Source organism: Nematostella vectensis, chromosome 8 (assembly GCF_932526225.1).
Source record: "Nematostella vectensis chromosome 8, jaNemVect1.1, whole genome shotgun sequence".
In the NCBI taxonomy this organism is placed as follows: Eukaryota; Metazoa; Cnidaria; class Anthozoa; order Actiniaria; family Edwardsiidae; genus Nematostella; species Nematostella vectensis.
The window spans coordinates 9,482,121-9,495,870 of record NC_064041.1 but is presented as its reverse complement, the minus strand read 5'-3'; the positions used below and the strand labels follow the sequence as shown (position 1 = coordinate 9,495,870).

Sequence of the window (13,750 nt, the reverse complement as noted above, 5' to 3'; positions counted from 1 at the left end):
AATCGCACGTGGCATAGACACAGTTTCCATGGAGACCAAAGACTTTTCATTTAGCAGTTACCACTTATAATAGACCGCGATAATAAACAGGCCAAAAAGCCTTTATCATAGGACAGATGCCGGGGCTCGGGATCCTTCTAAGCATTACATACAAAAGTCTTCTCAGGGTAAGCATAACGTACATGGGACAGATCCTGGCGCGAGATTGCTTTGGGCGGCGTACCTAAAGCGTCGGTTTTTAGTAAAGGAGGGAAAGTCAAGAGTTTAATGAACTTAATTGAAGTCGACGGAATCGAGTCTCGACTCCATGGTTCTTCAGAATTTCTCACAAGTGTTTCAATTTTTGAGTTTCTTCCGTGTGAGCAATATTACGGCGAGTCGGCCAGTGCCGAAGCACTTTGGGAGGAACCAAACCAATATCAATCGGGTCGGAAAAATCTTGAAGCGCTTACTATCAAAACAATCGATATAACCAACCTAATTAGATCTCTGAGACCTGAGTAGCATAATTAACACTAAAATACTGCTACTCCGAGGGTTCTTAGTCAGTTCTTTAGGGCGGTTAAGAGGTGTTGCAACCTGGTGACTCGGGTCTCTTAACACGCTAGTCGCCGTGTTGTCTGAACCGTCAATAGAAAAAGCTAGAAATCCCCGTTTAGAAAACAAAATGATAAAACTCCTCTCAAGCTTTGATCCCTAGAGAAGGTTGAGCTATGGGTAAAGGGCGTTCTAGTCCACTGGTCTAGGGTTCGGGGATATTAAGGAGGCGTTAGTGTAGTATTCGGGTAGACGAAGTGTAGGGCGCAGAGGTGCCAGTACACTATCCCCACTCTTACAACCTCCTGTTCAATTCTCAGTCCCTTCTTGTTAGTGTTTCGTGGGACGAGAGCCGTTAAAAACAAGCGGAAACCATACAGCTTACCGAGATAATGAGGGATTAAAACCTTAGCGACCCACAAGGCTAGGCAGAGCAAAGCTAGATTTACCAGGTCTTCCTCACAATAAAATCTGATTTCTTATCAGACCTAGTTTCTTCGGCAAATGTGTCGTGATTGGGATTGAACTTATCACTTGTTATTGTTTTCTTGGTTAAGGGGGAGGGGATGATAACATTGCAGAGTTGTCTTGGCGTATATGTTTTTACTTCATTACTAGCACGATTCTTGCCCAATGCCCAGGAAAAACTAGTTTATTTTAAAGAATATGGAGAAGAATGAGCGCTTAAAATTGGAAAATATTACGTGCAGTTAACGAAGGTATGGCCAAACTGCGCAATGGGCAACTATTCATGTCAGCTTTTTCTCGTTTTGTTTTAATAGTGTAGGGAGGAAAGGGCGATCCAAAAGCATTACGTTAATCTCTAGGATACCACAAAGCTTGAAGTTCTCCAAGCTTTACACCAGCACGCTATGGAAGTCATGTGCAAAGTCCTGCGAATTTGCGACGTATTCACATAACGCAAGAGAAACATATCGATATCATAAAATGACATGCGAGAAAAAAAAACATGATATTTTGGTTTTGCTGTTGTTTTAGCCTTACATTATATAAGATTTTATCAATATTTCCATACAAGAAAACAAGCGTTTGTTAGCCTTGCATTTTAGACGATTTCATCAATATTTTAGCGAGGAAAGACATACGCGCTGGTGCTTTTTTGCCGTTCAGGTCAGGATTTTCCCATTTTGCAAAGTGAAATAGGGACTGTGCAAGACTCAATATCTAGCTATTCTTTTATAAATGTATGACCAAACTATGTAAGGTTAGTGGCTGCTTGATTATTATAAGAAAATCCTTAGCTCCACAACGAACAAGATGTACAGCCCCTCCCCCCCCCCCCCCCCAGGGAGTTACAGTGCCGTAGAAAGGGAAACACATCCTTTCAATATACGCAACATGAGGATTTTTCCTTCTAATTAAATTAGATAAATTATAGCACAACAAAAAGCGCACTTTGCCTTTAGAATACAGCGTTTCAATATCTCTCATTTATAACAGCGATATTAGAGCTTTTAGTATTGTGCGCCGAAGCGGAAAAATGGGACACGGAACTCAGTCAGTGCGATGAATGTCAACAATAACGCTATGCAAACAGCCGCAATAAATGAAAGAGGGGTAATAAACCGAGCAATATCGCAGTAGTGTGGTCATTAATTAGGAGAAAATAGTGCGCAAATACACTTGACAATAAATATTGTCTTGCGCTTTAAAAGCAAATACGGTGTTACTATATGGGAGAATTTTCGAGCGGGCAATATTTCCACCAAGCGCGCGCCATTTGAGTGAATTAACGCCTACCTCTAAATTTACTGGGTGATTCATGTACGTCTATAAATTCTTCTGAAGGAGGAACATACATATAATGTTTGGAGCACTATTTTTGGTAAGTGGATCAAGAAAACCTTATGATATATCCAACATAACAACGATATCAGATTCTATAGAAGCCAACAGTAGAAAATCCCTTGAAGTTCTCAATATGGATTGCCAATTTTATGGCTCTAAAGTACTTAGCCGAATGCTTAATCAGACCACATACAAAGTATTGAAGGTCACATATATTTTATGGCGTTATGGAGGATGTTGTGTTTATGAAGCTGAACATCCCTTGACCACTATGAACCATTAGCGTACGAGGGTCGGCAATATCTGGACTTCATTTACTTCACATTGTCCAAGACATGGAAATATAGGCTTGCCGGGTGTGGTATAAGAAGTCTTTTAGAAATCATTAATGGCTCCTTTAGAACAACAGCAAAAAAAAAAAGTTTCAGTTGTATAAAAAAATATCACTTGATTAAAATAAAACGATTGGGACTTTGAGTGTTTTCTTCGCTAAGGAACAGTCTGAGATGAGCAAAGTATTCACGTAAAAAACAGTTCACTTTTGTCAATTTTAATTGCATTCACAAAGAATCTATAACTTATCACGAAGGCATTAAGGATGAAGTAGATTGGAACAGTAAACACATAGTCGAGTAAATTAGTTTTTTAAGTAAAATTCAATGAACAGACAAGGCAAATAATACTAGAAATAACTGAATGAGAACTAACAAAATCAGAATCAACACCAAATCAAAGCTTTCAATTCTGAAAGAGCAATGAAATTTGACTATACAATATTAGTTATGTAAAAGAAGCCAAGAAGTGAGCATTAAAATCTAAGGGACGATAAAAAAGTAAATCCAAAATTACTTTGTATAATCCAACGATAAATGAGAACAGCCTAAACTGGAGTGCAAAATAAGGCCGTAACTACGATTTTTTTTGGATGTTACAGCACTTAAGAAAAGTGCTCCTTCAAAGAAAATAGTTATGGGTAAATCAGAGAAGTTCCCTAAAGGTGCTCACCTGTATAAAACAAGTAACAAGACGTATTTTAGACTCAAGAAAACCAGCACAAGGATCTAGACAAGCTGAACAACTAGGTATTGTTGGGCTCGCAATTTACTAAAATATTGTAATTTAGCCAAACAATTCAATTTTACAGAGGTTTCATTCAATAACTTGGTCTGAGTCTCAAAAAGGCTTAGTAACGCGTTTGTTTCGTCTCGATAAACAAACGAGAGGCATAAAACAGTTTTAAGTGTGTAAAACGCCCTTGGAAATTAAGTGTTTCAACGGCTGCAACGTCTATTAGTTTTGTTGACTCAATAGACTAGGATTTGACCAACAATTAGGTACTTCTGCAGCTTGACCGTGTTCGACGAGCCGAGTAATTTAATCGTAATTTATTGCAAGGCTTCCCTTTTGTGGCTCGAAGCAACACCTGAGCAGAATTAAAAAAAACCTCTACTCTCGGTTGTTCTCTCTGGGAAAAGTCGTAGTGCGACCTGTGCGTAATCCCTAATTTTTGCCCCTAGGTCATTGGAGGACGTGCCCATTAGGCAATCCACAATAAACAGCAAGAAACTATTATGTCGTATTAGGCTGTTTTATGGGCTTCGATGTTTAAAAAACCGTTAGTTAACCCAACCTAGCTGAACAAACACGAAACAAAAGGCAGTGAATACTTTAAATGGCACCTAGACAGTAAATACTTTCTGGAACTGTCATAATACATGTAGAATAAGTTTTATTTTTCGGTGCAGAAATGAGAAAAGGCCACAGACCATTGCTGTCATCTAAGCCCGATTGCTTTTGATAAGATTTTAAATATTGATAAAAATAGGAAATAAGAGCCTGTTCCTTCGCTACAAGGCTAGCTCACACGAAACCTAAAACAAGGGATTAAACCTATTTGCTAACCATAAGTCGATAAGTTTTTTTACAAATTCGTGATTATATGATTATACTACTAAATACACAGTGGGTAACTGTGTTTTGAAAACCAAAAAGAAACATGTACAAAGATTTTATAAATTCATTCGTATATGTACCTATCGATACATAAGATAAAAGTCAGGGAAACCATCTTCTCAACGTAAAGTAAAAAAAAAATAAAAAATACCAAGCGAGATGGTTCTTCTTAAAAAAACATAATCTTAGGAATGCTTTGTGTCATTTTTGGTATGTGATGAGTAAAAGCTAGGAACAAAGAAATGATAGCGCAACAAATCTGGAAGCCTAAAATAATCTCTAATGGAGGAAATGGGATTGAAGAAAATTGAAGGAAAGGTGACATGTATTTTCATGCTGATGCTAAAACTTACTCGAGTTTCTCTCATTGTAAGTCTTATTGGAAAGTACAATAAAGGTTTCAGTAAATGATCTCTCTGTGATAAAAATAACAAACCCTTAATCCGTCTTTTGTGGCTTCTTTCATCTACCATTCACAAAATGGCCCAATGGCGACTAGTGCTAGTTTTACCAAATTATAAAGCTTTTAAAAGTACATAAAGACATCTCCCAAAGGATTATAAAGGGGATTTCAGTGTCTAGAAATTACTTGTTTTTTTTTCTTAGATACCGAGATAGCAGATCAACTCTAAGAGAAATGTGTCTTTATCAAATAATGGGTTACATTGTAAAAGGAACTTTTTGAAATTTAGACCACTAGTATCAAATGTAAGAGAGGGCAGTCTCCCTTTGATTTTATAATCTCTGAATGCAGCATAATCGTGATAACCGATTTTCGATGACATTTGGTTCGAACCCTGACTACTTACTTTGGAAAGATCTCCGACACAACCCAAAGTTTCCGGTATTCTCAGATTTACATTCCAGTCTCATTTTTTCTTTTCGTTTTCCTTTACTTCATGGGATAAGTTTACCACACGACGGTGGATCCAATTCAAGATAACTTAGCTCTCGCTCGCTTCTTATATGTAGCTTTGCAGTACTTAATACGTATTGCCCGTAATATACCTCTTTCTTTGCCATGGCTTTGGTGCACAAGCAATAATGTTATTAGACTAGCTTATTTGTCAGCCCTACACGGAATATTTCCACTTCTACGCTATATTCACTGGCTGATTTATACTTCAATATCTAAACAGACTTCGTGGCTTTGGTCCAGGTAGAACGAAGTACAATCTAACATGTAATATACGATAAAGTCTAGAAGACTCTAAGGTTTTAGCAATATTTGCTGAGTATTGGGTTCGATTCTGCACCAATAAATCCCTAAAAGACATCGGTTAGAGGTGAGAAATTCTCACGAGTCAACATGTATTGAGTTTACAGATCTACTAGCGATAACTTCTAGGCTGCAATAGCAATCCCATGCCTTGGACTGAAGAACTATTTTACTCAATCGGTCTAGGAGTCGATATTCTTTATTCAGTACTATGAATGTAATTAATGTAACTTAGAATTTATTAAACTAAACTAAGAAGCAAGTTTTTTGAGCTCACGGTGAAAGTGTAAATAAGCGTTCATTTAGGCTGTTATATCTCGCACTTTACACTCGGTAAAACGCATCTCCGTGTCTCGCTTTCTAGTCTCCGGATTAAAACTTTAGTAGTAGGCGGTGGGTCGATTAACGTTTCAAAGTGTTTCTTTTCCTTTACGATTTTTATCAGGAAAATCCACTTGAATTGTAATGAAAATGAGCAATCATTCGCTTGCTAGCTAGCACGGCACATAAATCCCTCAGCTGTTGACAGCCCAGAATCAATCAGATAACACAAAACCTAAATCCCGTCCATTGAACCGACAAATGCGTGCGACAGATAAATTGTTTCTTTTTCATATCTCTCCGCACATAAGCGAGAAAAAAAACCCTCCTTCAAGAAATCCCAATTTAAGCTTTGACTACAGACAAATAGAATTAAGCACTTTTGGGACGAATAATGACCCTGAATTGTTTTTCATCGGTGTTTATTGAGAATTCTTTAAAGTTCAAGTATCGTAAAACGATCTTAAAATCGTCAGGCGGGGCTATTAATTATAGCTCGTCAAACAGAGATGTGATTGGAAGGAGAATAGGTTGGATTCCAATCGCACCCCTATAGAGTTCCATTATTCGGGGGGGAATCACTCAAGAACCATCATTCATTTTGCTGACACATTAAGTATCACCTGGTATCGATAAAAAAGCGAAAAAAGAAAATGCTCAGCCTGGGAAGTCCATTAAATTCGGGGATTTAAGTGGATTAAAAACTGAGACGGAAGAAAGTAATGGTTTGCTGAGATGTTTGTCTAAGTTATGTTTCTGGTAAAGAAAAAAAATAACATAATGCAGAAACGACAGAAATAGACTTGCCTTTTAGCCTTAAAACACTCAAAAAGCATTTCAAACTGGGAAAAAGACAGAGAAATAACATAACAATACTTGGTTTCAACACTTTTAGAGCCAACATACAAGTATCCATACATTTCTACTTTATCTTACTCTTAACAAAGCTAAAAGGGCCCTCTAATTTAAAAAAAAATACTAAGGGGGAAAAGTAGGTGAAAGAGTAAATGCAAAAAACATGCAAATTTGAGCCAAAACACCATTAGGTGTTAAAAAAAGAAAAAAATCTATTTGAAAGAAACTATTGACTTGCATCGTATTGAATACGTCCACTTTAGTTAAATCTAGTGTCCTTTTCTCAAAATTAAAAAAAAAATGTTTGGGTTGAAATGAAATGTCCCATCCGCGAACCTAGTACTCAAACGAATCTCTCATCTCAATCTATCAGATTAAGAAGAAAAGGAAGACTTTAAAAGAGTTATTTTTATATTAAAATATATATTTTTCCAAGTTTACACCTTATTTCGGAAAAGTTAAAAAATCGAAATCACTTGGAAAGTAACATTAACTTTCCAGGTTTATTAAACGACCTTGGATCTGTCGGATAATTACAATATTGTGGTATCATTGAGCCGATGGCAATGTTTTGAAAACCTTGAATTTGCACAGGGAAAAACCGGCTACATCACCCACACATAATTATTTAACGGATAATGGCTCCCCTTCTGTTGATTAGAGTTGGATAAAGTAAATACGAAATTTGATGTTACTGCGTCACCTATAGTGTTTTATTTTCTCATATTTTCTTCAAACAATCGTGCGAAAATACGGCCGATTTCATATCAAATTGAAACCCACGTCTTTTCAAAGCTATGGTTATATTAGCTCGTTTTCACTCTTTTCGAAGCCGGTTAACTGGAAAGATTCATGACAAGAATAATGAAAAGCCCAGGTAAGCCACACATTTGTTTTTGATTTCATTCGAAATTGCAAGAACAACAATTTAAAGACATTTCGAAATGACCATCGAAAATCAAACGTTTTATGCCTTATTTACCAATTTCGATCCCAAATCAACTGATGGAAACGGGTTCTTTTTCACACTTGGTACTTTGCTAGGATGACAAAATGGCGGATGGCAGAGTTTCAATTTCTAATCTTCTAAATCATTTGTTCGGACAAAACACACCACAAGACATATTTCGATGAATTAGTTAACCCCCTTCTCCATAACCCGACAATGTTGTCCACGAACTGATGACTCCTGGACATCATCCCAACTATGAAGAGGGAGGAGAGGAATGAATATGTAAAATATCTGAAATTACATGGCAAATAAAAGAGCCACACAAAATCCTGTTCGTGTGAGACCAGATCATACTAACCTCTTGGTCAGGTCGACGCCTCGTGGGTAGAGCTTTACGCAATTTAAGTTTCTTAAAAAGAAAAGACAACAAGATAAGGGAAAGGCATTTTTTATCATGGTTGATTTATTTTCTACCTTGGGAATTATTATGGATGATTTTCACGCACCCTACATAAAAATACTCATATTGTACTTAAAGCATGAAGCGCCCTGCATACTTTACGCGCAGCCTACCACAGCATACAAAAATGCTCAGAGTACATATCGCACCCTGTACAACAATGCTCAGAGTAAATATCGCACCCTATACAACAATGTTCAGAGTAGATATCGCACCCTATACAACAATGCTCAGAGTACATATCGCACCCTATTCAACAATGTTCAGAGTACATATCGACCCCTATACAAAAATGCTCAGAGTACATATCGCACAATATACAACAATGTTCAAATTACACATATCGCACCCTATACAAAATGCTCAGAGTACATATCGCACAATATACAACAATGCTCAGAGTACATATCGCACCTTATACAACAATGCTCAGAGTACATATCGGACCTTATGACAAGAATGCTCAGAGTACATATCGCACAATATACAACAATGCTCAGAGTACATATCGCACAATATACAACAATGCTCAGAGTACATATCGGACCTTATGACAAGAATGCTCAGAGTACATATCGCACCCTATATAACAATGTTCAGAGTACATATCGCACAATATACAACAATGCTCAGAGTATATATCGCACCCTATACAACAATGCTCAGAGTACATATCGCACAATATACAACAATGCTCAGAGTATATATCGCACCCTATACAACAATGTTCAGAGTACATATCGCACAATATACAACAATGCTCAGAGTATATATCGCACTCTATACAACAATGCTTAGAGTATATATCGCACCCTATACAACAATGCTCAGAGTACATATCGCACAATATACAACAATGCTCATAAAGTACATATAGAACAATATACAACAATGCTCATAAAGTACATATCGCACAATATACAACAATGCTCAGAGTACATATCGCACCCTATACAAGAATGCTCAGAGTACACATCGCACCCTATACAACAATTTTCAAAGAACACATCGCACCCTATACAACAATGCTCAGAGTACATATCGCACCCTATATAACAATGTTCAGAGTACATATCGCACAATATACAACAATGCTCAGAGTATATATCGCACCCTATACAACAATGCTCAGAGTACATATCGCACCCTATTCAACAATGCTCAGAGTATATATCGCACAATATACAACAATGCTCATAAAGTACATATAGAACAATATACAACAATGCTCAGAGTACATATCGCACCCTATACAACAATGTTCAGAGTACATATCGCACAATATACAACAATGCTCAGAGTACATATCGCACCCTATACAACAATGCTCAGAGTATATATCGCACCCTATACAACAATGCTCAGAGTATATATCGCACCCTATACAACAATGCTCAGAGTATATATCGCACCCTATACAACAATGCTCAGAGTACATATCGCACAATACACAACAATGTTCAGAGTACATATCGCACCCTATACAACAATGCTCAGAGTACATATCGCACCCTATACAACAATGTTCAGAGTAAATATAGCGCACTATACAACAATGCTCATAAAGTACATATCGCACAATATACAACAATGTTCAAATTACACATATCGCACCCTATACAAAAATGCTCAGAGTACATATCGCACAATATACAACAATGCTAAGAGTATATATCGCACCCTATACAACAATGCTCAGAGTACATATCGCACCCTATACAACAATGCTCAGACTACATATCGCACAATATACAACAATGTTCAGAGTACATATCGCACCCTATACAACAATGCTCAGAGTACATATCGCACCCTATACAACAATGTTCAGAGTAAATATAGCGCACTATACAACAATGCTCATAAAGTACATATCGCACAATATACAACAATGCTCAGAGTACATATCGCACCCTATACAACAATGCTCAGAGTAAATATCGCACCCTATACAACAATGCTCAGAGTATATATCGCACCCTATACAACAATTCTCATAAAGTACATATAGAACAATATTCAACAATGCTCAGAGTACATATCGCACCCTATACAACAATGCTCAGAGTATATATCGCACCCTATACAACAATGCTCAGAGTACATATCGCACAATATACAACAATGCTCAGAGTATATATCGCACCCTATACAACAATGTTCAGAGTACATATCGCACAATATACAACAATGCTCAGAGTATATATCGCACTCTATACAACAATGCTTAGAGTATATATCGCACCCTATACAACAATGCTCAGAGTACATATCGCACAATATACAACAATGCTCATAAAGTACATATAGAACAATATACAACAATGCTCATAAAGTACATATCGCACAATATACAACAATGCTCAGAGTACATATCGCACCCTATACAAGAATGCTCAGAGTACACATCGCACCCTATACAACAATTTTCAAAGAACACATCGCACCCTATACAACAATGCTCAGAGTACACATCGCACCCTATATAACAATGTTCAGAGTACATATCGCACAATATACAACAATGCTCAGAGTATATATCGCACCCTATACAACAATGCTCAGAGTACATATCGCACCCTATTCAACAATGCTCAGAGTATATATCGCACAATATACAACAATGCTCATAAAGTACATATAGAACAATATACAACAATGCTCAGAGTACATATCGCACAATATACAACAATGCTCAGAGTACATATCGCCTATATACAACAATGCTCATAAAGTACATATAGAACAATATACAACAATGCTCAGAGTACATATCGCACAATATACAACAATGCTCATAAAGTACATATAGAACAATATACAACAATGCTCATAAAGTACATATCGCACAATATACAACAATGCTCAGAGTACATATCGGACCTTATGACAAGAATGCTCAGAGTACATATCGCACCCTATACAAGAATGCTCAGAGTACACATCGCACCCTATACAACAATTTTCAAAGAACACATCGCACCCTATACAACAATGCTCAGAGTACATATCGCACCCTATATAACAATGTTCAGAGTACATATCGCACCCTATTCAACAATGCTCAGAGTATATATCGCACAATATACAACAATGCTCATAAAGTACATATAGAACAATATACAACAATGCTCAGAGTACATATCGCACAATATACAACAATGCTCAGAGTACATATCGCCTATATACAACAATGCTCATAAAGTACATATAGAACAATATACAACAATGCTCAGAGTACATATCGCACCCTATACAACAATGCTCAGAGTATATATCGCACCCTATACAACAATGCTCAGAGTATATATCGCACCCTATACAACAATGCTCAGAGTACATATCGCACCCTATTCAACAATGTTCAGAGTACATACCGCACAATATACAACAATGCTCAGAGTATATATCGGACCTTATGACAAGAATGCTCAGAGTACATATCGCACCCTATACAACAACGCTCAGAGTACATATCGCACAATATACAACAATTTTCAAAGTACACATCGCACCCTATACAACAATGCTCAGAGTACATATCGCACCCTATACAAGAATGCTCAGAGTACACATCGCACCCTATACAACAATTTTCAAAGTACACATCGCACCATATACAACAATGCTCAGAGTACATATCGCACCCTATACAACAATGCTCAGAGTATATATCGCACCCTATACAACAATGCTCAGAGTACATATCGCACAATATACAACAATGCTCAGAGTATATATCGCACCCTATACAACAATGTTCAGAGTACATATCGCACAATATACAACAATGCTCAGAGTATATATCGCACTCTATACAACAATGCTTAGAGTATATATCGCACCCTATACAACAATGCTCAGAGTACATATCGCACAATATACAACAATGCTCATAAAGTACATATAGAACAATATACAACAATGCTCATAAAGTACATATCGCACAATATACAACAATGCTCAGAGTACATATCGGACCTTATGACAAGAATGCTCAGAGTATAGATCGCACCATATACAACAATGCTCATAAAGTACATATAGAATAATATACAACAATGCTCAGAGTACATATCGCACCCTATACAACAATGCTCAGAGTATATATCGCACCCTATACAACAATGCTCAGAGTACATATCGCACCCTATTCAACAATGTTCAGAGTACATATCGCACCCTATACAACAATGCTCAGAGTACATATCGGACCTTATGACAAGAATGCTCAGAGTACATATCGCACCCTATACAACAATGCTCAGAGTACATATCGGACCTTATGACAAGAATGCTCAGAGTACATATCGCACCCTATACAACAATTTTCAAAGAACACATCGCACCCTATACAACAATGATCAGAGTACATATCGCACCCTATATAACAATGTTCAGAGTACATATCGCACAATATACAACAATGCTCAGAGTATATATCGCACCCTATACAACAATGCTCAGAGTACATATCGCACCCTATTCAACAATGCTCAGAGTATATATCGCACAATATACAACAATGCTCATAAAGTACATATAGAACAATATACAACAATGCTCAGAGTACATATCGCACAATATACAACAATGCTCAGAGTACATATCGCCTATATACAACAATGCTCATAAAGTACATATAGAACAATATACAACAATGCTCAGAGTACATATCGCACCCTATACAACAATGTTCAGAGTACATATCGCACAATATACAACAATTCTCAGAGTACATATCGCACCCTATACAACAATGTTCAGAGTACATATCGCACAATATACAACAATGCTCATAAAGTACATATAGAACAATATACAACAATGCTCATAAAGTTCATATAGAACAATATACAACAATGCTCATAAAGTACATATAGAACAATATACAACAATGCTCATAAAATACATATAGAACAATATACAACAATGCTCGTAAAGTACATATAGAACAATATACAACAATGCTCAGAGTATATATCGCACCCTATACAACAATGTTCAGAGTACATATCGCACAATATACAACAATGTTCAGAGTACATATCGCACATTGTGACAACAATGGGGAGGGAGGCATTTTTTTATAAAAATCTGACCATCCCCGAAAGAACAAAAGGGCATTTTTTATGCCTTTGCAGTATCTCCACGGGACGTTTTTTGTCGCATTTGGCCAAATACCAGAGTGATCTAGCTTATGATTTATAGTTTTGCCTACAAATAGCATGCAGTCTATTGAGAATCGAAAGTTGAATTTCGGCCGTGGTGGGGGGTCCGTTCGCACCCCCTGCCCCTCCCCCCCATGGGTACGGGCCTGATATCGCACCCTAATGCTCAAAGTACATATCGCACCTTGTACAACAATCCTTAGAAAATTTTACGCAACCTTTGCACCCAAAAACGCCTAGCTCTCCACAAATTGTACAAGTTTATACAGAGTGTTTGACGCTTTCCGTAAGACTATACCAGGCATTATTTTGTCTGCCCTCACATCATTAATGACCAATTATGAAATGCAAACTCAAGGAGCCAGAGGATTCATATGAGCCATTTCAAACATTTCCATGTTAGCGCTTCCCAACTCTCCTTACGTCTTGTCGAAAAACAGCCCGGATCAGCCCAATTTATTATAACGATAATT

General features: G+C 37.1%; 1 protein-coding gene across 5 annotated transcripts in view; it reads right to left on the bottom strand.

Moving 5' to 3' along the window:
* The window catches only part of LOC5519352 (epidermal growth factor-like protein 8), a 47,984-nt gene that overhangs the window by 19,913 nt on the left and 14,321 nt on the right, over nt 1-13,750 (bottom strand). For all 5 annotated transcript variants that reach the window (XM_032364227.2, XM_048731737.1, XM_032364228.2 and 2 more), the window contains exon 7: nt 8,005-8,055. In XM_032364227.2, the coding sequence (XP_032220118.1) occupies nt 8,005-8,055 (51 nt within the window). The remainder of the gene's footprint in view (nt 1-8,004; nt 8,056-13,750) is intronic.